This window comes from Notolabrus celidotus, chromosome 11, assembly GCF_009762535.1.
Source record: "Notolabrus celidotus isolate fNotCel1 chromosome 11, fNotCel1.pri, whole genome shotgun sequence".
NCBI classification, from domain to species: Eukaryota; Metazoa; Chordata; class Actinopteri; order Labriformes; family Labridae; genus Notolabrus; species Notolabrus celidotus.
The window spans coordinates 33,212,819-33,240,604 of record NC_048282.1 but is presented as its reverse complement, the minus strand read 5'-3'; the positions used below and the strand labels follow the sequence as shown (position 1 = coordinate 33,240,604).

General features: G+C 38.7%; 1 protein-coding gene across 1 annotated transcript in view; it reads left to right on the top strand.

Annotated features, from left to right (window-relative positions):
• The first annotated feature begins 4,839 nt into the window (after positions 1–4,839).
• LOC117821121 (teashirt homolog 2) overlaps positions 4,840–27,786 on the top strand; it is a 58,669-nt gene continuing 35,722 nt past the window's right edge. The window contains 2 exon segments of the mRNA XM_034695187.1: positions 4,840–5,197; positions 5,275–5,450. Coding sequence (XP_034551078.1) covers positions 5,411–5,450 — 40 coding nt within the window. The 5' untranslated portion in view covers positions 4,840–5,197; positions 5,275–5,410.

Here is a 27,786-nt window from a genome sequence, read left to right as displayed (position 1 = left end):
TGCAGGAACACAGTTTGAACCTTTCTCCCTTGAGGAGCCTCCTAAAAACAGACAATAACATGTCTTTGTTCATGCCAATGAAGCAAATTGAATTGAACTGTGTTGTCTGAAAAGGTACGGCTTCTATACTAGACTTCACAGTAATTCAGAAACGTATCAACCCTAAAAATATTTCTCTATTCACAGGTAATTACAGCTTTAACATTTTGTGTCTTTTATGGTTTGCATACTCTTAATTAAAAAAATAATTAATAATAATAATATTAATAATAATAATAATAATAATAATATTAATATTAAATAATAATAATAATAATAGTAATATTAATAATAATAATAATAATAATAAATAATAAATAATAATAATAATAATAATAAATAATAATAATAATAATAATAATAATAATAATAATAATAATAATAATAATAATAATAAATAATAATAATAATAATAATAATTAATAAGACTTATATAGCACTTTTCTGGGCACTCAAAGATGGTTCACATGAAGTGAAAAAATAGAAAATAAAATTGATAAAATAAAAAAAATAAAAAAAATATATAGGTATATGATACAGAAGGAAGGATCAGAGATGGGGAGGAGTGGAGGTCATGAGCTGAAGGCTTTTTAATTGAAAGAAGCAAATCAGAGTCCACAGAGTTGGGGCAACAATGGCAAAACCTCTGTCCCCTAAGGTGTGGTGCTTGGTCTTGGTGATGGGGGACAGGAGGCTGGCATCTGAGGATCTGAGGATCTGAGGTGTCACTTCCTGTTTGTAATAGAAACACATGCTAGAGCTGAAATAAAATGCTTGATTTAATTTGTTGCATGATTATTTAATGTATCCATTCATCCATTGTCACAAAAACAATATGTCACTGATTCTTAAAATTAGTTGTATTATTTCAACTTAGCAGTAAAACAAAATATTTGTAGGTTTCAGCCTCAAATTTAATAAACATTTTCTGATTTTCTTTATTTGATCTGATGGTAAAGTTAATGTTTTAAGATGTTTTGTAGGATTTTCCAAGAAACAAAAGAAATGCAAAATAACTGTAATTGTGTTAGGGTTTAGATCATTGCTATGCTAACTTTTCTTCATTTTTAGACATTTTACTGACCCAAGTTTAAAGCATATTGATGATGGAGATAAATCTTGTTTACGGCGCTATATTAAACATGTCAGATTTTAAAAAATAAATGTTACCATGATGACTTTAGCTACCATATTTGAGGAATTAGCAACCATTTCCTGGTGTTTGGCTGTGATGAAGTGCAACCACATTGTTTTACAACAAGGGTGAGCAAACAAAGATAAGTTCATCCTTTGATAGGACCATTTTAATAGTACTAGTATATTTTTATTCATTGGGTCATGTGTGAAAAAGGTGCACAGTCTGTGTGGACGTGCAAGACAAAACAGATAAGAGCATCAACATAAGGACACAAATAAAGGTCGATTGCATCACTGCACGTGTCAAACAGTGACTCAAAGTAAGTAAAAGCACCTCAGACATCATCACACAAACTGAAGAGCTGACATCTAAGATCATGATGTGATGGACAACAGAACAAAGAGTACATCTCATTTCCAACCTCATCTCACAGAGAACACTTCTCATCCTCCTCTGGTATGATTATAAGTTACATTTGTGGCATGTGCTGTTAAGAGACAAAGCCACGCATGTCTTTACTCTCGGTTAATTACTCATAAAACAGAGAGACTGATATAGAAACTATATTTCCAGTTTTGGCGACTGAAGGCTGCAGCTTAGCAACTAACTTTTAAGATGGTGTTGAGATGTGTTTAACATGTTGTCTGTTAGATTGATGTGTTTTATTTGAAGGAAGAGAAAGTCAGACTGATAAGAGTATCAAGGATTAAAGGAAAAACAAAGAGGTTGTAAAGTGAGAGGGACTTCTTTTTATGATGTGATCGTAAAATGAATTTCAGTTGGTGTAATCGTTTGTGTTATGCAACCAAACCCTTGCTGTTACAGACATTTGAATCAAGCATACTGGTACTTAAACTACTTTAACTACTATTTTTTTAATGTAAAAACTACCTCTGCTACTCACCACTGCACTATTATCATATTATTTTAGCCTGTACATATTAGTCATGCCTACTTGTTGTTCTTTTGTATTTATAGCTGATGTTATTGTTATTATATTTTTATTTTTTTATTTGTGTGTCCTATTTTTATGCCTTGTACAAAGAGAGCAGTTTACCAAAGTCAAATTCCTTGTGTGTTCAAGCATACCTGACCAATAAAGCTGATTCTGAGTCTGAGTCTGAGTCTGAGATAACAACACTGACATTATAATTTGTGGTTACATTTAATTTAAAGTAACTTTTGCATGCACAGTCATTTTTTTAATCCGGCCTATCAAGTTGCATTTGTTTATTTTGATTTTTTAAATTTGGAATCACATGAGTTCACAATTGTAAATATTAGATTTGTTACTTATCATCTATAGTGATCCAACTTGTTTTTTTAATGTTACAAGACAGACCTCAATAAAAACAAAACCAGTTTGAATTTAGGTTCTTTTTCCCATTTTTGTTTATATCAAGTTGCATTTGTGTTCCTTCCTTAAAGGCACTATGAGGAACTTTTCACCAGCTGAGAAACAGACTGAAACCAACACTGATGCCTCAATATGACCTTCAAAAGCAAACAAAACCCACTGATACCTTCACTGTTGTCATTTTTAATGCCTTAAACCACTCAGAGGGGGGTAGGTGTCAGACCACATGATTGACATTTGACTTTAGAAACACCCTTTTTCTGGCTGTTTTCATGGCAAATAATCACATTGAGTGATACATCTGGTTGTTAAAAGACAGCAGGGTGAGGTTTCTGTTGAAAACATTACTTTTGCATGTACAGAAGAAGAGATAAGAGGTATCACTTTGTCCTAAAAGGGGCGCCAAAATGGATATAAATCAAAAGTTCCTCACAGCAGCTTTAAATATACTCCAGGAAACAGCTCCACAGCAGATCTGCAGATTTTCCCTTCTTTTTCCTAGAGAACCTGTTTAATACGAGTGTGATGTGTGTGCGTTAACCTTATTATGGATCCCCAAATCCCTTGCTTTTGACACAGGGTTTCCCTCTCAAACTTTTATCATGTGGGACCCCCTTTTAGACACGCATCAGACCCCCTGATTCAGAGGGATGTTGTCCCATGTGAGCAAGGCTTTTTGTTGGTTTGGATTTAGCAAGCTGGAGTTATAATGGATATAAATCAAAAGTTCCTCACTGCAGCTTTAGGTTCTTTTTCCCATTTTTGTTTAAATCAAGTTGCATTTGTGTTCCTTCCTTAAAGATACTCCAGGAAACAGCTCCACAGCAGATCTGCTTTTAAAAACAAACGTGCTTGGGGTAAGCGATTTCCCCTTCTTTTTCCTTGAGAACCTGTTAAATACGAGTGTGATGTGTGTGTGTTAGCCTTATTATGGATCCCCAAATCCCTTGCTTTTGACACAGGGTTTCCCTCTCAAACTTTTATCATGTGGGACCCCCTTTTAGACACGCATCAGACCCCCTGATTCAGAGGGATGCTGTCACCTTAATTTCAGCAGCCACATTAAGACAATTACAAAGTCCGCCTACTAAAGAATATATCAAGAATTAAAGGACTTATGTCTCAGCAGGATGCAGAAAAACTCATCCATGCATTTATCTTTAGCAGACTAGACTACTGTAACAGGGTCTTTACAGGACTCCCTAAAAAGTCCCTCAGACGGCTGCAGCTCATACAGAATGCTGCTGCTCGAGTCCTAACAAGGACCAAAAAAGTAGACCACATCACTCCAGTTCTTAGATCCCTACACTGGCTTCCTGACTGTCAGAGAATAGACTTTAAAATCCTGCTGATGGTTTATAAAGCACTGAATGGTTTAGGCTGATCTGCTACTACTTTATGAACCACCTCGACCTCTGAGGTCATCAGGTACTGGTCTACTTTCAGTCCCTAGAGTCAGAACGAAACATGGTGAAGCAGTGTTTCGTCATTATGCACCATATATCTGGAACACACTCCCTGAAAGCTGCAGGTCTGCTCCAACTCTCACCTCTTTTAAATCAAAGATTAAGACTTTCTTATTTGCCACTGCCTTCCTATCTTAGCTTATTTTAACCCACTTTAAATTAAAATTTTAATGTCATTTTTAATATATTTCTAATTTTCCTTTTCTTTTCTGTTTTATCATATTTCTCATTTTAATTTCGTTCTTTTATGCTTGTCTGAATGTCTCCAATGCTTTTAATGTTTTAATGTAAAGCACATTGAGTTGCCCATGAAATGCTCTATACAAATAAAGCTGCCTTGCCTTGCCATGTGAGCAAGGTTTTTGTTGCTTTGGATTTAGCAAGCTGGAGTTATAATGGATATAAATCAAAAGTTCCTCACTGCAGCTTTAGGTTCTTTTTCCCATTTTTGTTTATATCAAGTTGCATGTGTGTTCCTTCCTTAAAGATACTCCAGGAAACAGTTTCACAGCAGATCTGCTTTTAAAAAACAACATTCAAGACATTCAGGTTTGTCTCCTTACAATAAGCCTTTTAATCACTAACATGCAAACAGTCGATCTTGAATGCAGCACTTCAAATTCAAATGTGGAGTAAATCTCCCAAACTTTGAGTCTTTCATTCAAGCGAGCAAAGCGGAAGGAAGCTGTAGGATCTTAAAAAACCCTGAAGAAAAAAAAAACCCTGCATGAAAAAACCCAGCGAGCAAGAGAGACAGAGTGATAGAAAGCAGCAGCAGGAGCAGCAGCAGCAGCAGCACACAGCTCTCTCTGCTCTCTCTTTTCCCTGGCCTCTGTTCCTTTAATAAACTCATGGTTATCTAGTGTAACAAATGTCTCGCTGCCATCATCAAGTCCAGGCGAGGAGGGAGGAGTTTTTAATGTTCAGTTTGTTCTATGGATCGATGTCTGCTGGCATCGCCTCTCCCCCTCTCCTGCACCGTGCGTAATATACTGTACCATTACCAAACGCCTTTTTACGCGCTTTCCCCTTCTCCACATATTGTCCGCCGAAAAACTGCCCGCAGGACTGACTGACTGACTGACACACGTCGATCAACATATGAGGCACTGATGGACACAAACGGATGGTGAAAGGAGACGATTCGCTCCCCGTAGGAGGAGGAAGAAGAAGAAAAAGAAGAAGAAGAGGAAGAAGGTGAAAGAGCGATTTTTAACATCTGTTCTCTTCCTGCTGCTGCAAACGATTCCTAACTGGATTTTTTTCTTGTACAGGGGGGAGAGAGACTGAACTACTCCGAGAGCCACAATAAAGCCTCTCACACACACTCTCTCTCTCTCTCTATGCATGGACTATCGTAGCCCGCATTCAGATTTCACCTGGGCACTGTAGTGAACTGCGACTCCAAAAATGCCACGGAGGAAACAGCAGGCGCCCAAGCGGGCTTCGGGTAAGCGATTCTCCCTTCTTTTTCCTTGAGATCCTGTCTAATACGAGTCTGATGTGTGTGTGTTAGCCTTATTATGGATCCACAAATCCCTTGCTTTGGACACAGGGTTTCCCTCTCAAACTTTTATCATGTGGGACCCCCTTTTTAGACACGCATCAGACCCCCTGATTGCTCACTGTTGTCCCATGTGAGCAAGGTTTTTGTTGGTTTGGATTTTGCAAGCTGGAGTTATATAACTGTATGAGTGCTTTAGTGAACATTTTTTGGACACAGATATCTTTTGTGCATTTACTAAAATTAACATTTAACAAATTATCATTGGACTCTCTCAAGGGGGGCCTGGGGGCTGCAGTTTGGGCACCACACTGCTGTGAGAAAGTCAAATGTTAAAACAATAGGAGGTGGAAGTTGCAGCATCTTTAAGCAGCTTCTTGCAGGCAGGGGGTGTATTACTTGAGATAAATAAGGCAAAAGCAGTGAGGTAAACAGTTTATCAGGGGTTTTAAAAGAACAACAAACAGCTGTGTAGTTTTCTTCAGATAATCCAATAACATGTCAGAAGGCGTTTAGTCATTCATTGATCACAAAGTCTCCCAAGTTTTTTTTTGTAGCGCTCGCTGTTGAAAAAGAGAAAAAACCTCCCTGGCTGTGTTTCATTTGACCCGCATGAAGTGTAGAAAGAGAGGGGCTGAAAGATGTGGAGCCGCTGTATCCGTAGCAGATGAACTCTGAGTGAACTCCTCATAATCTTATGGACAAATGGAGAATGGGTTACACTCACTCACTCACACACACACATTAAGACACACACACACAGATGCAGTCCATCTATGCTGCTGCTGGCAGGGACAGGAAGACAAGAGCACACACACACACACACACACACACATCGAGATAACACTTTTTATGCTGCAGGATCATTTAGAAAAATCCACTGTGTGTTTGAAACAGAACCAGTTTGTTGATGCACTGAGCGAATTAGTAATCTGATTTTTAAGGAGGCCTCCAAACAGTTCAGATCAACTGCTTTCGTCTAGTGTGTGAGCGTTTCAGTTTACTGCGTGTTTCTTGCAGAGTAATCTTTTCAGGAAAATGCCCCAAAAACCACAACGCTGAAATTCACATGCCACTAAATCACTGTCACCTCTGACCTTTCCCTCTCTCTCTCTCTGCAGCTTTTGACCACTTCCTCAGTTGTCATGAATTATAATGTTCCCAAGAAGTGCCTCATTATGACAGAGATTGTGGCCTAAAACCAGATTGATCAATCATATTTCATTGTACGAGGGATGCAATTACTTGCTTGTGGTGTGTTGAGAAGTTATCAGTCTTTATTATGGTTGCGGATGTAGCAACCAGATGGCGATTGTTCTCTGCCAATAATAGCGTCTCTTTATACCCGCTTAAGATACTGAGACCCTTATCTGCTCGGCACACTCTCAGTTTACACATACACATGTACACACACAAACACACACGGAAGCACTCGCTGGCATACAGTCCCACACTAAATATTTTTCCCACATTTCAGCCTCCAAAAAAAGCCCCCTTTCTTCAAAACAAAGCCCCCCTGCTTTTTTATTCAGTGAACTTTTTTGAGGAGATGCCTAAGTGATCCCTTTACACGCTCTCAGCTGCCTCGCCTGTACTCTGGTAAATGTGTCAGCCCTATAGAGAAATAAGCCTTCCAGAAGAGTTTCTTCATTGTTGAGGTAATTGTCTCCTCTTTGACAGGCACATTCATCAGTGGCTTAATGGTCAATCAAAAGTTGGCAGGCAGAGTGTTTTCATTCTTTCCTATCCACTACATTAGGAATACTTAATCAAAATGTCTCCCGGTAATGGCTGTGAAGAGTTCATGACTGACTGATCCGTTGTCTGTGCCGATAGAAAATTAACAGCTCGGCACCGGAGAGATGTGGGCCTGCAGATAAACAAATTGTGCATTAATATTTCATCTTCAAGACCTGGGATGTGCTATCAAGCGGTGGAATATTCCTGGGCTGTGTTGTCATTTTTCTCGCGTTCTTTTTCTTTTTTTTTTTTCCCTTCCTCCTGTATTCTTGAAGGCTCTTTGCAGCTGTAACTCATTTCACTTGATGACTTTACTGGGGTTACAGAGAGTGACGACAAATTGATTACCTGGCAGAGCAAGAATGGAGCGAAGAGAGACGCGGGCTGACAGTCATGTTATAATAATATGTTTAATGATGTGTGGAGGGGGAACAAGGAGAGAGGAGTATTGAAATAAGAGCATGGAAGATGCTAAGGAATAGGTTTCTTTTTTTTTTTTCTTTTTTTTTTAGTCTGCTGGGCTCTTAAAGATGCAGCATCCTCTCCTGGTGGTATTTGTAAAGAATAAAAAGCATCAATTCTGAGGACATTTTGCATCCGGGGTGCTTGTAATCTCCTCTGGGACTTGTATTATTAATAGGCGTATTTGTAAACGTGGGACCACAGATGCACCAGTAAAGGCCAGTTGTATCTGATTTACTTCCTTTGCATACATGGTTTGTATGGTAATTTAAAAATGCCAATTACTCACCGGTGCAGGAGAGGATGCTCTAAACCTTTGCTTTATCACTGAGAAAGCTTCACTAAGACACAGAGCTATCAGAGCTGCAGAGTCCTGGATGAAATTTGTGTATCAGGTTTATATACGGTGTAAACCTAAAGCCCTATAAGTGCACGGGATGCATTTTTGAGTGAAGGGAGCCATATGTTATTTTAGCGGCCGTGGGAGTATTCCTATTACTGTTTTTTTTTTTTTAGTTTTTTTTTTTTTTTTTTTACAATAGCTCTGTGCCTCAAACCGTTAGCCCAATTTGCTGTTAACAAGATAAATTGGAGAACAGACAAAGGCATTAAGTGTTGCAGTGCCAGCCAGTGACTGACAGCAGCTTGTGGGAATTGGCTAGCAGGAATTCCTCCTAAGTGGTTTGTTCAGAAAACATCCTACGATCAAGGCAGATGTTGTTTATCCAGTTTAGGTAGAGAAAAGGAAGTCCATTTTGAGTGACAAAAGCTGGGAAGGAAAATGGCAGAAAATACAAGGGGGTCTTATTTTATTTTTTTAATAACAGATTACCACCTCCTTTTTTTCCCACTGCATTAGCACACTGTTCTTTTGTCTGCAGCCATTATCACAACATGGCTTTTTTTCTATGATTTGCTTAAATTTGTTTGGCCATTGTTATGAATTCATAACCAAAAAAGAATGATACCCTTTCACTGGACGTTCATTCAGAAGGTTTGTTTTAGATTTAGAAGGCTTTTTTTGTGTTTACAGGCTCAGATTAATCTCTGATACCTACAGGGTGAGGATGCAGGGGATTTCGGCTCGCACATTTACACCAGGGGTCACGTTTTTACAATTTTAAGTTTCTTAGTTTACAAGAATGGTTTCATTAACGTTGGCTGCAGCGTTAAGTAAAGACGTGAACACCTGAATCATAAAAAAAAAAGACGATTGCTCCTACTTTTAGATTTTTGAATCTGCAGTTTTGAGAGATTGAGATCATGCAAAGAACATCAGAAATCACGTAATAATAAACAATCCTTTCAAAAATGGAAGATTGTAGTTAGTTCGCCAATGCAGAGCTCTTTTTAACGACAAAAATAGAAATTTCTGCATGTGCAAAATCTCAAAATGCATGCAACAACATGAAACCCACCTCCCTGTAAAGAATCACCATTGGGCAATGTTTAAGGAACATTTTCAGATGATTGCTCCTACTTTTAGATTTTTGAATCTGCAGTTTTGAGAGATTGTGATCATGCAAAGCCATCAAAAACCACATAATAATAAAACAACCTTTTAAAAATGGAAGATTGTAGCTAGTTGGCCAATGCAGAGCTCTTTTTAATGACTGAAATAGAAATTTCTGCATGTGCAAAATCTCTGAATCCATGCAACAACATGAAATCCACCTCACTGAATTCTAGGAGTTGCAATTTGTATCTTTGTCAGGTTGCTTTGTCAGCTCTTTCAGCTCATCCTTACAGCAAATTTCTGCCTCAAATAAAAAATAATCACCATTGGGCAATGTTTAATGAACATTTTCAGACGATTGCTCCTACTTTTAGAATTTTGAATCTGCAGTTTTGAGAGATTGAGATCATGCAAAGCCATCAAAAACCACATAATAATAAAACAACCTTTTAAAAATGGAAGATTGTAGCTAGTTGGCCAATGCAGAGCTCTTTTTAATGACTGAAATAGAAATTTCTGCATGTGCAAAATCTCTGAATCCATGCAACAACATGAAATCCACCTCACTGAATTCTAGGTGTTGCAATTTGTATCTGTGTCAGGTTGCTTTGTCAGCTCTTTCAGCTCTTTCAGCTCATCCTTAGAGAAAATTTCTGCCTCAAATAAAAAAAGAATCCCCATTGGGCAACGTCTAAGGAACATTTTCAGACGATTGCTCCTACTTTTAGATTTTTGAATCTGCAGTTTTGAGATATTGAGATCATGCAAAGCCCTCAGAAATCACATTATAATTAGACAATCCTTTTAAAAATGGAAGATTGTAGCTAGTTGGCCACTGCAGAGCTCGTTTTAACGACAAAAATAGAAATTTCTGCATGTGCAAAATCTCAGAATCCATGCAACAACATGAAATCCACCTCACTGAATTCTAGGAGTTGCAATTTGTATCTGTGTCAGGTTGCTTTGTCAGCTCTTTCAGCTCATCCTTAGAGCAAATTTCTGCCTCCAATAAAAAAAGAATCACCATTGGGCAACGTTTAAGGAACATTTTCAGATGATTGCTCCTACTTTTAGATTTTTGAATCTGCAGTTTTGAGAGATTGAGATCATGCAAAGCTCTCAGAAATCATGTAATAATAAGAAAAACCTTTTAAAAATTGAAAATTGTAGCTAGTTCACCACTGCAGAGCTCTTTTTAATGACTGAAATAGAAATTTCTACATGTGCAAAGTCTCTGAATCCATGCAACAACATGAAATCCACCTCACTGAATTCTAGGAGTTGCAATTTGTATCTGTGTCAGGTTGCTTTGTCAGCTCTTTCAGCTCTTTCAGCTCATCCTTACAGCAAATTTCTGCCTCAAATAAAAAAAGAATCCCCATTGGGCAACGTCTAAGGAACATTTTCAGACGATTGCTCCTACTTTTAGATTTTTGAATCTGCAGTTTTGAGAGATTGAGATCATGCAAAGCCCTCAGAAATCAATCAATCAAAAATAGAAATTTCTGCATGTGCAAAATCTCTGAATCCATGCAACAACATGAAATCCACCCCTCTGAATTCAAGGTGTTGCAATTTGTAACGGCCAGGTTGCTTTGTCAGCTCTTTCAGCTCATCCTTAGAGCAAATTTCTGCCTCAAATAAAAAAAGAAGATCACGTTGATAATAAAACAATCTTTTTTAATAATTTCGCCACTTAAAAAAGGAAGATTGTAGCTAGTTTGCAACTGCAGAGCTCTTATTAACGACAAAAATAAGAATTTCTGCATGTGCAAAATCTCTGAATCCATGCAACAACATGAAATCCGCCTCCCTGAATTCTAGGTGTTGCAATTTGTATCTGTGTCAGGTTGCTTTGTCAGCTCTTTCAGCTCATCCTTAGAGCAAATTTCTGCCTCAAATAAAAAAAGATCACCATTGGGCAATGTCTAAGAAACATTTTCAGACGATTGATCCTACTTTTAGATTTTTGAATCTGCAGTTTTGAGAGATTGAGATCATGCAAAGCCCTCATAAATCACGTAATAATAAAACAACCATTTAAAAAAGGAAGATTGTAGCTAGTTGGCCACTGCAGAGCTCTTTTTAATGACAAAAATATAAATTTCTGCATGTGCAAAATCTCTGAATCCATGCAACAACGTGAAATCCCCCTCCCTGAATTCTAGGTGTTGCAATTTGTATCTGTGTCAGGTTGCTTTGTCAGCTCTTTCAGCTCATCCTTAGAGAAAATTTCTGCCTCAAACAAAAAAAGAATCACCATTGGGCGTTCATATTTTCAGTTTTCCTCGCTCTGTTTCGTTTTAAATCGGCGTCAACAAGGCGAGTTCTTGTTTTGATCAGATCCAGCCTTAAAATGCTCATTGGCTCATGAGCCAACCACACCATATACTTACACTTTGTTGCAATGCTTGCAGTTTTTTTCAACTTGCAGGCGCTCCCCACAGAGATCCCCTTTAATAACTTTCTGCTCATCAGCTACTTTTCATGCAGTATAGTCTTACTACAGAGAGAAAGAGAGAGTAATGAAAAGTCAGGTGGTTTTTCAGAGTGTGTTATCTCACTGCATTTTCTCCTGCATGCCAGTAAGGTGACAGGTGTAGATAGCTAATAGTTTACGAAGGCTTTTGTTTGCGTGAGAGGCAGACAGGGTGGTGCACTGTCTAGGTGATAAGAACCAAGACTCCTGTGCCCTCCAGCACAGTGATCTCTCTCCTCCGCTGTGGAAAAAACAGCCTGTTATGATTGGTCTCAAAGCAAGTGCCTGTGCAGTGTTGCACCTCTCTACAGCAACTGCTCATTCACCTTGCCTTCCCTCTGAGACCTGCACTAGTTTCCAGGCAAATGACACAATTTGATATGCCGTTGGGGTGATTCATGTGGATAATGTTTCCATGTGATCATCACTGCAGAAAAAGAGACTATTTCTTGTTATGATTTTTTTTTTTTTACTCATTAAGTCTGACAATAACTGGAATATTGGGAGAGTTTATTGCGAGCGGGCTAAAACTCATTATTTCTGCTAGACGTCCCAAGTACAAAAGAAATTATGTTATGGTATTTTGTCCAGGTCCCAACAGATATAATGATTTACAGAGGAGAAATGAGGAGGAGATTTTATGGCTGGGGTTGTTCATTTATGTGGATTTAGAGGATAAGAATACAAGGCGAGCTCTCAGTTAATACAGTAGCACCGTGGGTCTGGTATTGATCACGCAGAGGAGGTATGGTAACGTTTTATATATGCTTTATGATAAAAAGCACTGCACCTCATGTGCTTTGCATTACTGTAATGATAGACAGCCACTCCATCGTTTATGTCTTTCTAATTTATATCATCTGCAGTTTCGTCAGGAGCACGTCATCTCCTTTTGTTCACGCAGAGAGAAGGAGTTTGAAGTGAGGACATCCATCTTGTAGTTGTTGACCTACATGAATAGTCTGAGGGCAAACATGTTGGCCATATGGTTAAGAAACAATCACAGCCGGATCGGGTTAAACTAACCTGAGAGGCTTTTTGAATAAGGTTGCCATGTCATATTAAAAAAAAGAATCACTGTTCTCTGCTTTCAGACATGTCACTTCATTTGCTGCTTTTATGCAAGAGCACGTTGGATGTTAATACAAAGCATAACTATAAAGAGATTCAGACTTTCCCTCCCCTTCTTTACATGCTAAATAAAAGTCATATAGCATACTTCACAATTATGCAAAACGCTCAGAATGAATGTGACATTTCCACCCGATATGCCGGCGCCAAAAAACAGCGAAAACATTAATCTTAAGTTATCCGCGGTGTACCTGATTTGCTTCTTATCAAATCCTTAATGAGCTTCAATTAAGATTTATTATGCAAATTAACCCTCAGCTGCTACTGACTGCAGGAGCAGGAGCTATGACAATATTGTGCTAATGGTGTGATCTGTAACAATTACAAAGGTAAACTGCCTTCACAGTGCACGCTCTGCAAGCGTCTGAGAGGTCAGCGCGCTAAATCTGCGCTCAGGTGTTCCCGAGGTCTGGATTGAGTGAATGTGTTTGTGGAGTCTCGGCAACAGCAGGCGCAAAAAAATGTGATAGCAACACTTTTTATCAGATGCTATTTCTGCCGTTTGTAGCTGCAGTCTTTAAACACTCATGATAAATAATCTATGTCAGTATGTGCGTTCACTCCTTCTGAAGATGATGAGTCAAACCAGGATGAAAAGGATTATTGGTGTAAGAACCTCATTTCCTGGCAAAATGAGGAAGCAGGTTTTAATTTAATGAGTAACATATATTACTACAAAACAGGAAGATAACAAGAACTAATGTAAAGACATCTTTTTAGAGGATTAGATTAAAAAGCAGCTGAGAGCCGTGTCTCTGTTCCCTGTTACCTCTCAGAGCGAGGTTACGACCGGACGTAGAGCTCCTGGACGCTTCACTCCGGCACTGTATGAAGTTGTGAACCTTGCACCTTTTGTAACTTCATTTAGCACCAGGCTTGATGGCTCCCTGGCAGCTTTATAGCCGACATGTTTTATGAGTCGTCATGCAGCGCAATTACATAGGACCTAATTTGATGAATCAAGTCAATGTTTCACCGGCTCTGTTGACCTCGCTGGCCTGCGATCTCTTGTCTCCGTACGAGGGTCAATCTGAGGCTTTCACACTCTGCACCACTCACTCACACACACTCTGCTCGAAAAAATCTCCAGCATGCACTTGTTATTACAGCCAATCAAGAACATAGTGATTCGTAATGAGCTATTGTGGGTTTGTTTTAAATGGCTTTGGCACATCATCAGTCCGAATGAATCAGTTTAATCAGCCAGCCAAAGAAAAATGATGCACTTTTTATAATTCCACCATGTTGGAGAGCGAAATGAGTCTTCATGTTTCTGATTTTTGTTTATATTTATTATCCATGTTATGTGGTCTTAGTGTTTGAACATATGCAAGCAGAAATAATCACAACTGAAGGTATTTACGGACGACAACCCTTAATTATCTCAATCTAAACACCTTTAATTCAGTGGTTTCAGGGTGAAGGCACACAGAGTTAAAAAAAAGGCAGATTTAACATCATGGAAAACACAACATTTACTCACTGCAGTCATGGTATATACACTTAAAATCACAGTTTTGTTACTTTTGTTGAAGAGGTGGTGTTATTTTTTTGTAGTCTTAACAACAACAATGTAATTAAACTCCTGGATGTAAACACTAAACATGGGCAACGTCTCAATTTGTGAGGTAAACATGTGTTGGAGTAATCCCAGGATGAGACTTCTCTGAACCACTCATTCAAAAAGTAACACGAGAATTAAACAGGAGCGATGTGGGATTTTCACAATTTGTGACATCACAGATTGGTGGATCTCCTTAAAAGGGCGTAATGAACGTTAGCTTTAAGTTTGGATTAAAAGTAAGTCATATGAAGTGTTTTATTCTTTTCTTTTCTTTTACATTAATATAACCAGAAAAAAACAGTACAAATCTTAAATCTATTTTTAGTTAATTCAGTGGTTTCAGAGTGAAGGCACACAGAGTTTAAAAAAAGGCACATTTAAAATTATGGAATTTACTCAACAGTCACTGCAGTCATGGTATGTACACTTAAAATCACAGTTTTGTTACTTTTGTTTAAAAAATTGGGTTATTTTTTGGGAGTTTTAACAACAAAAATGTAATTAAAATGCTGGATGTAAACACTAAACATGGGCAATGTCTCAATTTGTGAGGTAAACATGTGTTGGAGTAATCCCAGGATGAGACGTCTTTGAAAAACTCATTCAAAAAGTCACACGAGAATTAAACGAGAGCGACACAAGGTTTTCACAATTTGTGACATCACAGATTGGTGGATCTCCTTAAAAGGGCATAATGAACATTAGCTTTAAGTTTGAATTAAAAGTAAGTCATATGAAGTGTTTTATAAATGTCTTTTCTTTTCTTTTCCATTAATATAACCAGAAAAAACAGTAAAAATCTGAAATCTATTTTTTGTTAATTCAGTGGTTTCAGAGTGAAGGCACACAGAGTAAAAAAAAAATACATTTAATATTATGGAATCTATTCAACGCTCACTGCAGTCAGCGTATATACGGTTAAAATCACAGTTTTGTTACTTTTGTTTAAAAAATTGGGTTATTTTTTGGGAGTTTTAACAACAAAATTGTAATTAAAATGCTAGATGTAAACACTAAACATTGGCAACGTCTCAAATTGTGAGGTAAACATGTGTTGGAGTAATCCCAGGATGAGACGTCTTTGAAAAACTCATTCAAAAAGTCACACGAGAATTAAACGAGAGTGACACATGATTATCACAATTTGTGACATCACAGATTGGTGGATCTCCTTAAAAGGGCGTAATGAACGTTAGCTTTAAGTTTGAATTAAAAGTAAATCATCTGATGTGTTTTATTATTTTATTTTATTTTATTTTACATTAATATAACCAGAAAACAGCTTAATTTATGAGATACCTTTCAAAGTCACAAATGCATAAAAAACAACATAAGACAACACGGGATGATTACAACAATTTAAAGAAGGTGGTTAGATACGCAGTTGTCATGCCTCTGTCACCACATTCTTTGTGACAATCTGAAATTTCTTGGTTAAATGTGTCCACACCTTTAATTGTGACCCCACATAATGATCAGAATAGTAATAGATTGATTTAAAAACACTGTAAATTCCCGTATTTTGTTAAGTAGCTGTTAGGATGTGTGCATTTGAATTAGAAGCCCATCCAGCTCTGCTAGCTGGCTAATTGTTCCATGTATTGTTGGTGCTTTCAGTGTTGTTATCTAACAAACTGAATGAAAACACTGATTTAGAAGATAAAAAAAAACAAAAACTCCAGCTTTCTAATTAGTGAGGCTCACAAATACTGAACGGCTCATTTGATCATTTCTTTGTGAGCACCAAACAAGTTTTAATGTCAAACTGAATGTGACGTGACAGGAGGGAAGAGTTTGTTATTCTTCATGGCAGGGGGTCCAAAAGGATCATGCACCCTATTTAACACATTAACATCTAGACCCCGACACCTCGAGGTGCAGTTTGGATGTCAACGCTGGAGGAAGACACGAAAGGTGGTAGTTTACTGTGAAACTTTTAGACTTTTATGTTGACCCAGAATTTTTTTGTTCATTTTTAGACAACAAAAGTGATACTTTTTCAATAATAACAGCACTTATTACCCCTGACTTACCCAATCCTAGACCCAAATGTGCAAAGCAGCACATGCCAGTATATATTTGTATAATTTATTACATCCAAACAGAGTCAAGATAAGAATAAGAGACAAATAATTAAAAACTGAAACACTTTATGGTCCTATTAAATAAACTGATCCAGTTTTAGACTTGTGTTTTTTAAATTGAAATGTGTTTGATGCCTTTTTTTTTATCGCTCTGTTGGTTTGATCAGGCGCCCCATGTACAGTTAAGTACATTACAGTCCTCCTTGCACTGGTCATAAGCTCCATTTCCAGCCCCGGCATGATTTGGCGCATGTCTTCCCCCCCTCTCTCTCTCTCTCTCTCTCTCTCTACTTTTCCTCTCTCTCTCAAGCTGTCCTTTCAAAATAAAAGCAAAAATAATCTTTAAAAAATAAAATAACATACTTTAAACACTATTATGTGTTTCTTACTAAACATAGAGTACTAAAAAACAAATACATTTAAATTGTATTCTCTGTATTTGTACACTACTCTCATCAAGTTAGTCAGATATGTCTCACATAAACATTTTTATTCTGTCTTAATCTTAATCGTTTACTGGAAGAGACGATCAGGAAGCAAAAAGAGAGATACTGTAAGACTCTCTACAAACATAACGAGCAGGTTTATACAGATCTGAGTGTTTTAAAAAGATTAAAGGAGGTGTGTGTCATAAAATAGAAGATCTCCGTTGATTGTCATCTGAATAGAAATGCAGAACACCTCCTTTGTTTCAACCCTAATCCTGCACCTAAACTACCTCAGAGACCGTGCAGAGTGTAGTGCTTAGAGGCTGCTCCTCAGGGCTGCTCCTGCCTGTTTGTGTCTACAGTATGTGCTGAGCTAGTCTGTTGAAACAGCTTAATTGATACTCATTAAACAGCAGTGACAGCTTAGGTGTCCTTGATGAATGTGGAATAATTCGGTTGTACTTACAACTTGATTAAGGAGCAGCACACAACATGTCAGTGTTGTAGCCCATGGCTCGGTCTGTATGCACTCACTATCCGCTCCTAATGATCAGCCTTATTGGTGGAGCTTACCTCGGAGCTGCCTTTAAGTTAATCTGCTCCTATTGTCTGAAATAAACAACTTTTCAAACTCTAAATGAAAAAGTATTAAAAAAAAACAGCCGCTTATTTGACTTTGATAACTTGGAGAGTGTAACACCTCAGAATGTACTTCATCCAGAAATGTGAATTATGTTGACTTTTCTTTGTGTTTATTCAGCCACAGTCTGGCATTTCCAGACAATAATAAAGTCAATGGATGTCAGGGAGATGAAAAATGTGCATCTTGTATTATTTCAGTTAAAAATTAGAGGCAATTGGAATTGGTTCAAAATTGACTGTCTTTGTAACGAGCGCATGACGAATGGTATAATTTAGAGGAGAAAATGAACGTGGGGAAACCAAAAATATTATTCTGCCGCATTTTATATGCCATGATACTCCATGAAGATGAACTAATTTCACTAAATACCCTGCGAAATCTGCTCACAATATTTCTTCTGCAGTGACACAGAGGCTCGGTTCTCGCGGGTCATCGGGGCACGAAGCAGACACTTCTTTCTGCTCAGTTTTGTTGTCTCTTACAGCTTCCCACTAAAATTAAAATCCCCATAACTTGCAGATTTCAAGCCCCCGTGCAACTTCACATTTCGCCGACATCTGACGGTAAAAAGAAAGAGCCCCTTTTTCTCCATTTTGAGACGACTTGAAAGCGGGGGGAATTTCCGCAGAGGATGGATTTACAACTTTATCCTCACATGATTAATATTACACAGGGAGGTCTTTGTACAGGAAGCAGCATGTCTAATTATGGTCCAACTGTGTCTGACTGAGAGCAAACATGATGCCAGAGTCTGCCAGGAGGAACTGCACCGACACGTCACACAAATGTGGGTGTGGGGGTGAGGTCATCGTCACCCAGATTTCATGATCCTTAACCCAGAAATGATTGAGCAACGGCAGAAGTCAGACGTGAAGTTTGGCACGTCCAGCTGGAAAACCCCCTCGCAGATTTAGTAGCTTCAATGAAACTGAATCAGGAAGTCTATTTGCTTTTGGTTCATATTTTCAAGGCTACACATGTCCACAAACACATAATAATGTCCATGAGCTCACTGATGATAACTACAGTACGTCCACATTTGCTGTACAGTTTAGAGCACTTGCAGATTCATCACTTCTCCCCCCGTTTTCAAGAATTTCAGGGACTCTGTGTCCTCCCACGTTTGTCTGTTCATCATATATCTCAGCCCCTCAGACATTCAAGAGGTTGCTCGCCGGGCCAGCCGTAAGTCATCCTGCCTATCAAGACAAGACCGTGTTTCTTCCTGGGCTTGATTTTCAGCTGTTACTTGTAAACCAGAGCAGCATTCTTAAGATTAACAGAGTGACGGGGAGGCCTCTTAAAGCAAACTATAATAGTACGATATGTTACAGTCATATTTTATGGCTTTTTGCGTGTGAGGCCAAGTATGTGTGCAGATGGATCATCTGAAGGATCTAATAGGCCCTGCATTGCACCTCAGGGAGCGTGGAAAATAATGGTGTTGTGTTTCTGCTGTTTTTCATTAGGCTGATAATAATAACACAGGTGTGCACGTCACAGGAAACCTACGTGGGCTCTGGTCATCCTCACAAGTGCACATCAGACGTGACAAGGTTATTCTTATTCTTCTTCCAGAGCTTGTTTTCAATACGTCAAGTACTCCTTTGAAGAATATGTTTTTGTCTTCAAGTGTATGTGTGTGTATGCTCACTTCTTTGTCTGCGGGAGGAAAAAAAAGTCATTGATATAGAACTAACTGTCAAAATAAGTCGTGTTCAATCCAAAACCGTTTAAGTTGTCAAGGACACATTTTCCTCCTTCCCATATCCTGACAAACATTGAGTCAGCAATTGTCTGTTGTATTTTCAGTGCTGGTATCTGGTGCTCCCCCCCAGGCCATTTTAAAGTTGTAGAAAGTGGTCATTTTCTCTGTGTCAGTGGGAGGTCAGTGTTGTGGCAGTCAGCAGAGCTATTCAGTCTGCTGAAACAGAGTCTATCGGGAACCCTAAAGACATTTTGTCCGGCGCAGTTGCTTCTCCCTGTCTGTCTCCTTGTCTGTCTCATTGTACTCACGGCGCTCGTACAAAGTCAGGAAAAAGATGGAAACATTTGTAAGATGATTTCCAGATCTCCAAACTTTTGTGCAGACCTGACGCACTAAAGCTGCTCAGCTGTCACCAGACTGAAACTTCAACATAAAATTGACGTATAGGAGGAATCCAGTGAATATGTTTCATTTGCATAGCCGTCTCTCACTCTGTGGCCATTTGTCCCTCTGTCAAAACCACTGCTTGTTATTTCCAGCTCCTACTCTGTCTGAATATCTACCTGTCCATCCAGCTCTCTGTCTCTTAGAGACTGACATGTCCTCTTTGTGCTGTGTATCGTATCCCTGGTAACTGTCGCCCAAGGCCCATTCATCCCTAAAATGCAGCAGAGGTCACACACAGATCATTGCTCTCGCCAAAGGCCCCCCGACTTTAACACAGAGTGACCCGTGCAGGACAGTGGTGCGGTGATGGATCTGGAAATAACACGAGCATAATCTGCTCCATCATCACAATTACAGAGAGTCTGGTGTGCAGAAAACCGGGTTTGGATGAGATGGAGAGGTGAGATTTGGAGATTAGAAGGAGTCAAATTATATCTTTGTTGTACAGATCAATGAAGCATCTCCGGCTGTGCATGCTCTTAAGACAGACCTACACTCCTCTGTGACACTTATGTATTATTTTAAAGATCAAAAAGACTTAGAATAGAATAAAAAAAACATTATAATAAACATATATATAACTAGTTTCCTTTTTACTTTGAGGAAAAATATGAATAAATTAAGATAGGCCTTAGTTTTACCGGCCACTTAAACTTTTTTGATTTGCATTTTGCTTAAATCCTCTTTTTTTAAACCGTTTTTGGGCTTTTCATGCATTTATTGAAAGATAAGACAGTGGATGGAGTTGGAAACTAGGAGTTGAGAGTGGGGAATGACATGCAGCAAAGAGCTGAGAGTAGGGTTTGAATCCAGGCTGCCTGCTTTGAGGAATATAGGTTCTGTACATGGGGTTAGCCGCTGAACTAATCCACCGCCTAGCTTAAAAACAACTTGTTTAATGTTGCTATATTACTCTAATATCTTAAATAACTCCAAGTAAAAATCTTTAAATTTGCTGAGTCTTAAAATATCAAATTTAATCAACACTGATTCTGTTCATGGCCCCCAACATCCGCTGTAGCATCTGAGTTAGCATTAGCTAGTCCTTGTTCCAAGATGAAGTATCTGATATCATCTAAACTGATCCTATTGGATGCTCACACTCTGCTCCTACGCTGCTAAGCTAATGTCAGCTAATGTGGGTTGAATGTATAGAGAAAAATACCAGCTCTCATGTACACTTGAGCTATTATCATATCTCAGTCTGCACGTTAGCAGCTAAGCTAACTTTTGCTAGAGCTAGTTTGTGCTGTGAGTATGATAGACAAACTGGAGCTGCTGTTGAGGTCAGCGTTCAATACTGTAAATTGGCATCAACATTCAGTTATATATTTTGGTGAATGGCTTCACTGTTTGTCTCCATAAACAACAAAACAACCAAATATTTACAACATTATTTTTGCTAGCTTTTAAACCACTTATTTTCTGGGCATACCTCACAGTTTCATGCCCTAGATCAGGGGTCGGGACCCCCTGGGGGGGTTGTAAGACACAATTGGGGGAGTCGTGAGTTGTCATCCAGAATTTTCTTTGTCAAGTTATCTAAAAATGTTTATTATTTTTATTTAGCTTGTTTTCTTATGTTTATCTTCCTTTATTTTGTACTGTTAATTTTTATTATTTCTTTATTAATTTTTTTTTGTATTTTTTATTTGTTCTTCTCTTTGTTGGTTTTGTATTACTTATATATCATTTGTTAACTTGTGGTGAAAAAAGAAATACTGAAAAAATGCAATAAAAAAAGTTAAATGTCAAAAGTTATCCAAAAATAGTACATTTTACTCATTTATAGTGAAAAAAAAAATCAACAAAAATAGTAGCTAAACTTGAATTAAAACCTTGAAAATAGAAAATGTAATGAGTTTCCTGCCTTTCTTTGTTGCCAGATGACTCCTAATTAAAGGGTTAGTGAACAGTTAATTATCAAAAGCATCAGTAGCAGTCGGTTAATTCATAACGGCACAGGAAACACAGACACATGCTCATAGAGGTAGGCTCATTTTCTGCAGACCAGCTAAATGAAGCCACATTAAATCACTTTGAGGGACAGTGGGGGTCGCAGGCTGAAAAGTTTGGAAACCCCTGCCCTAGATTGTATAAAACGTGGATGCTGTGTCAGTTACTCCACTGGTTTGAGGAGCGGCGTTATGAAGCCAAACATTGGTTGCCATCATATGAGAAATGTTGACTCAATCTAACTTTTGATTGGTCTAAACACATGCAAAGAGGCGGGTCTTCAGCCCTCTGCTAACAGCTACAACATGCACACCTGTCCACCAACTCACCATGCAAATTTCTTTGTAACTCTCAGCCTTGATCTTTTCAAAACAGATGCATTATAATAACCCCAACCCTGCGCAGAGTATACAAATAAAGAAATGAGCCCTCCAGACTGAAACTGTTTCATTGTACCAGGATGTAAACATGTTGGTCCAGACATTCTTACATGGGAGTTAATGGGGATTCCTGAGTTTGTCACACCGGCCTCAACACAGGAGGAACCGCCGTTTTTTTTTACACTTCCACATTGGCTCCATCCTCAACACCAGAGGGTTTCTTCTTGTCTCATACATGTTTACTCGATAACAGCCAACGGTTTCATTTTGATGAGTGGCTGTCTTAATGAGACGCCTGCTCTCAGCTTTGATTCTGTCCCAGATTTAATGGGGGACAGTTGGGTGCTGGGAGGCTGGAGTGACGGGTCATTGTCACAATAGTATGCTCTGGCTCAAACTCTGAACATTGCACCAAATTATTTCTATCACTGTGGGTCTCAAACAACAGGATAATGGGGCAGCTGACCTTGTAAGCCAAAAGCTCATTAAATCAGCAAACAGTGCTCTCAAAAGTTACATTAGTTATCTTATGTCACAGTGAGCACTTCCGTCGTTTGGAATGCAGTTTGTTGCTTCCCATTCAGAGCGGCTCCTCTTTTTGTGTTCTTGAATGGACTCCTTTGAACCCTGCCATAATCCCTAACCAGGAATTCCTCACTCCCTCTGTGAATTAGTTGTTGATGTGGGGGATCTGTTGCACCCAACTTCCAGGGGGCCGTGCTGAATTATCCAGGCTAACTTTTCATCCTTGACTGCTGGGTTGTTTTGAGTTATTCGTATGCCTGTTTTGCCTCTTGTGCACATGCCACTGTGAAGCAAGCAGCAAACATGTACTTGCAAAGTGTGGTATCATTTTCATCCTTTGTTCTGGGACTTGCAATCGTTTAGAAATGTTATTTAGGTTCATAAAGGTACTTCTTATTGTCCCTTTAAAAAGCAAGATGCAACCTCTACACAGTTGTCCTCAGGGTTCAGGAGAAATAATCTTCTCTTCTACAGAAATGATTTAAGATCAGTCTAATCAATGTTCTGAGTCCTGACCTCCTTTATTCCCTTCCCCCCAAAACAGAGGGGTTGCACGCCCTGCAGCTATCCCTCTCCGTGTACATGTGCTGGTGTGTGTGTGTGTGTGTGTGCACTCTTCAAACAGCTAGCTGTTCTGGCTCCTTGTGTGTGTGTGTGTTTGTATGAGTGAGTGCCTTTGTGTTAGCATGTGTTTCCTACATGCTCCATGGCAGCCCTCACACCCTGGCAGCGACCCAGCTGAAAAGTTCCGGTACTGTCCAGACGCATCCTTTAGGGACCTCATCAGCCCCTGAATTTCCTTCCCCTCACGCCTGAGGGCATCCATATTCATTTCCTCCTCTGATTTGGGGAAAATGATGAAAGGCTGGCCTTTTTCCCATCTCTTATTTCCTGCCAAGGTTGCCTGCATTTCAATGCAACGTAAATCTGCAAAGACCTGCAAACACGCTTTCATTTGGACTTGACCAGTTCCATGTTATTAGTATCATGCCATGCCGAGAGGCCCGGGGTTATTATTGTAATACCAAAGTGTCAGAATCTCTGTGTGGATCATTGCACTGTACACTGCAGTATATTAATGCTGTAGTCTTAAAAGCGGCACATTGTAAGTTTCACTATTGTCTGTATTTACTCCACGGGGCCTGCTTCTCATAAAATAAATATCTCATCCAGCATCAGGTTATGAGGGTTTGATGATATCATGAAGATAAGTGCGTTGGGTTGAAATGAACCTGTGATTAAACTGGTGGGTGGGTATTTACTCTTACCGGAGACGGGAAATGAATGTTAATGAAAATAACAGTCGCATACAGTAATAACCACACTCTGTAATTATTGGCATGCTTTGATGATGCCATATATACTCAACACACACACACACACACATGCGCCTACTTAACCAAACCTCAGGTAGACTATTAGCTCCGCTAGCAGGATCCTGTCCTCCTCCGTGCACGACAGCGCTCAGGGCGGGGCCCGAGTTGCCGAGTTGCCGAGACAACCCTAAACACACGTGTACACAAAGGGAAGGCCCTGCTGCGAGAGAGGATCATCTCCACCTCTGTCTGGATAAAGAGCGGTGTCGCTCCGCTCGCTGGAATGCACTCCTGCCCTACAGGCGTACAGCAGCGTGTGTGTGTACTGTCTGCGAGCTTTACACACCGAGCATTATTAATGACACATCACTCACGGAGGTTTATACTGACAGTATCAGAACTGGAGCACATTGTTCATCCCACAATTTCTGCAAATAAGGCTTTAAAGCATTTATTACTGAACTATTATTTGATGCTGAATTTTTTACCAACACATAAACTGCTGACATCTTCGTTAATCAATGTTTGATTTTATTTTCATGCATTTTGACGCTGAAGGCAAATAAAGTTCTCTTGTTTATTGTTTCAGCAATTTACTGGTTGTTTTTGTCACATACAGGTGCCAGTTATTGTTATTATTATAAGAGTCTAAAGCTTTTACAGAAAGGAGCTGTGCATAAATACAAAGCTGTTACATCACTCCTTTAAAAGCCTCCAGACTTCATTGACAAAACATTAAATTTCCCTCTAAAGGAGAGTTTCTCGTCTCTTTCTACCTCTCTGGGTTTATTTTTGTTCAGTTGTGTGCAGCACAAGTATCCTGTTTGATCCGTACTAGCTGTTTTTGTGATCAAAGTTACTCCAAAACACAAACAAGATAGCTGGTAGAGGCAGAAGTAGACCAGCAACTCATGTTTCCTGAAGGTAAAATCACCACATTGTCAATGGAGTCTGGTGGGTGCTGCTCTCGGTTAAAAATTAATAATTTCAAAGAATTTTATACATTAAATTAAAGGTATTTTTAAGTGGTGTCTTTCCAGAATGTTGATACTAAAATATGTAAAATTAAATAAATTCATAAAAGTCAGAGTTTAAATAAAGGAAATCCACTTTCCAGTGATTAATCCCTGGATTATTTTCACTCTCTTCTCTCTTCTTCAAAATCCAAAGGTTGAAATCTGAAGTGACGATCTGCACACTTTTTTTTATATCTGATGCTGTCGTTGCAGTTTTGTCTTTTGTCATCACTGTGACAGCTCTCTTTCAAAAAAAGGACACTTGATAGATTTCACCAGTGGATGTGCAGAGCTCACAACTCACTCTGCATTGTTATAGGCTCCAAATCTGGGCCACATACGATAGCAGAATTATCCCTCTGTACTGTAAGCACGCTGATACTCATGCAACTGTCTGTCATCCGGGGCCGGAGAGATGCAAAACAGCTCGTGTCTGTGGGTGTCTGATAGACCTCGGTGTCTTTTATAGAGCAGCTTTAACTCCACGCAGAGAGAGTGTGTGGGCATGTTTCACTCTGACCCAAACACACTTTTCCTGCTGACCGGCGCTGCACACTAGTTTGTGTACTGCTGTCGGTGCATCTCTTACCACGAGGGCAGGTTATATTTTGGTAGACACAGTGTCACCTGGGCTTTTATGTAACACATCACATTCAACAAGCTAAAAATGAAAGCTGAGGAGGCTGAGCTGCAGTCAGAGGTTTTTTTTTTTTTACAAATCAAGCTGCATGGCCACCCCGAGCTAAACCGTGAAGACAATTTCAAATGTTGTAACTTTTTCCATGAGTCTGTTTTTGAATTAATAAAAGTCTCATTCTGGGCCGTGCAGGTTAATTTGCACTGGGGTCGTATATAAAGGAGCTTCAATGTTAGGCCATCTGGAAAATACAGATTTTTAAGAGGCTGAGTAAAGCTTAAGCACCGCTACGGGAAACAATTCAGCTAATTGTAAACATGTGCAGGTGATATCACCCCTCAGACTGCAGACAAAGGCCGGGCTAAAGGTCCCAGTGAACAGCTCAGGGTTTACAGGAACTCTAAAAAACCCAGACTAACCTACTGAGGAAAACATAAAGTGTCTGCTTTAACAATAAATGATTCCAATTTAGTCTGTCCCCGAGTGACAAATGTTTTCTTGAGAACAGTCATGCATTTGCACGGCAACGTTCCTACAGGCAAAACCCCCACCGAAAATCCCATTAGAATCAAATGAATGTCAAACTCTGCTAAGTGTTCGCACATGACAAACATCGAACATGGCTAATTGCAGATAAGTGTCAGGGTGAAATGTGTTTTTGAGCCTGAGATGCTGCAAAATGGCGTCATGTTATTTTTTGTTTTAGTACAGTAGTGATAAAAGCCGTGGGTTGTGGGGGAATCTGAAGACACAAGATGTCTTTTAGAAACTGAGAGATGCTCGTCTGCATCCTCAGAGTCTGTCAGCGGTGAATCAAAGGGATAGTTAGGCGTCAATTTAGACAAACAGACAGTTTTATATCATCGCCAAACAAAAACACACTTTCTTTACCTCCTAGTCTGATTGTTTTTTCTCCTGTAGTTTGATAGTTTTTCACACATGGACTGAAACCAGGTTCTCTTACTTCTCTTCTCTTATGTTCTGCCTCACAACGCCTGAGATCTGCTGACCAATCACTGATGTTTATCCTTCACGCTTCATTTAAAAACAAAAGGTGATTGAGCAGTTTGACTCTTTTCCCTTCATTGTTTCTTTAGCCTTTTATTTGTAGTCATGAACACATAGTCTAAGAACTCACTTTCATCAAGTAGAATTTTTTTTGTGCACATTTGCTTTTAAATCCTCCTAATTCTACCTCTATTCATGTGACATTATTATACCGTTTTTCTGTAGAGGACTTGCCTTGCACTTTAAATGTGTCCTAGAAATAGACTACCATTTCTCAGCTCTTGTATACTGAGACAAATGAAAAAATACAAAGACTTGAAAGCTTTAAAAAATCATTGATTAGAGGACAGGAAAATTGCAAAAGTTTAATCAAATGTGAAAATATGACTCTCTTGTAATTTCCAACTTCATATTTTTACTTTCCTTCCTTTCCCAACCCTGCAAAAAACTATACATCTGTCTACTTCCTGGTCAAAATATCTCACCACACTTAATCTAAATCACATCAGCCTAGCACTTCCAAATATCACATCTTATTTCAGGATATTAGAAGCCAAAAATAAAGACTTTTAATGGCCGTTTTTGCAGCATGCAACATTTCCCCTTACATTTCTTAACATTAGTTTTACATGAACTTGGTTTATGTGCAAGATTTGCAGCCCTTACACTCCTAACAAACATATAAGTCCTTATTTTCACTCGTAGTATCTTGAAATAAGATGTTATATCTGGACTTGTCAGGTCAGAGTGGTTTAATAAAGTGTAATGAGACATTCTGACTTGAGCGTAAACACACTTGGTTTTTGCAGAGACTTCTCTGTGACTGTATTTTGGAAATTATAAACTTATATTGGAAAATTGTTTGTGCAAGATTTGCAGCCCTTTTTACTCATTGCAAACATTGAAGTCCTTAATTTTACTTGTAGTATCTTGAAATGAGATGTTATATCTGGACTTGTCTGATCAGAGTGGTTGAATAAAGTGTAATGAGACATTCTGACCTGAGCGTAAACACATGCGTGGTTTGTGTACCGACTTTTCGGTGACTCTGTATTTTGGAAATTAATGAAGTTCTTCTTGTTGGCTCTGCAGGATTAGGGTCTTGTCTATCTTGCTATATCTATCATCAATCACTTAAAGAATACAGTGTGTTAAATAGAGTTAAAAAATATTAAAAGAGATGAATTAACAGAGAATGTATGCTAAAAAAAACTGTTAAAAAAAGTGTAAATTGGATTTTTTCTGTTAAAAGATCATTTTAATGTGTTTATTTCAAACTGTTTGTGTGACACTTTCTGGACC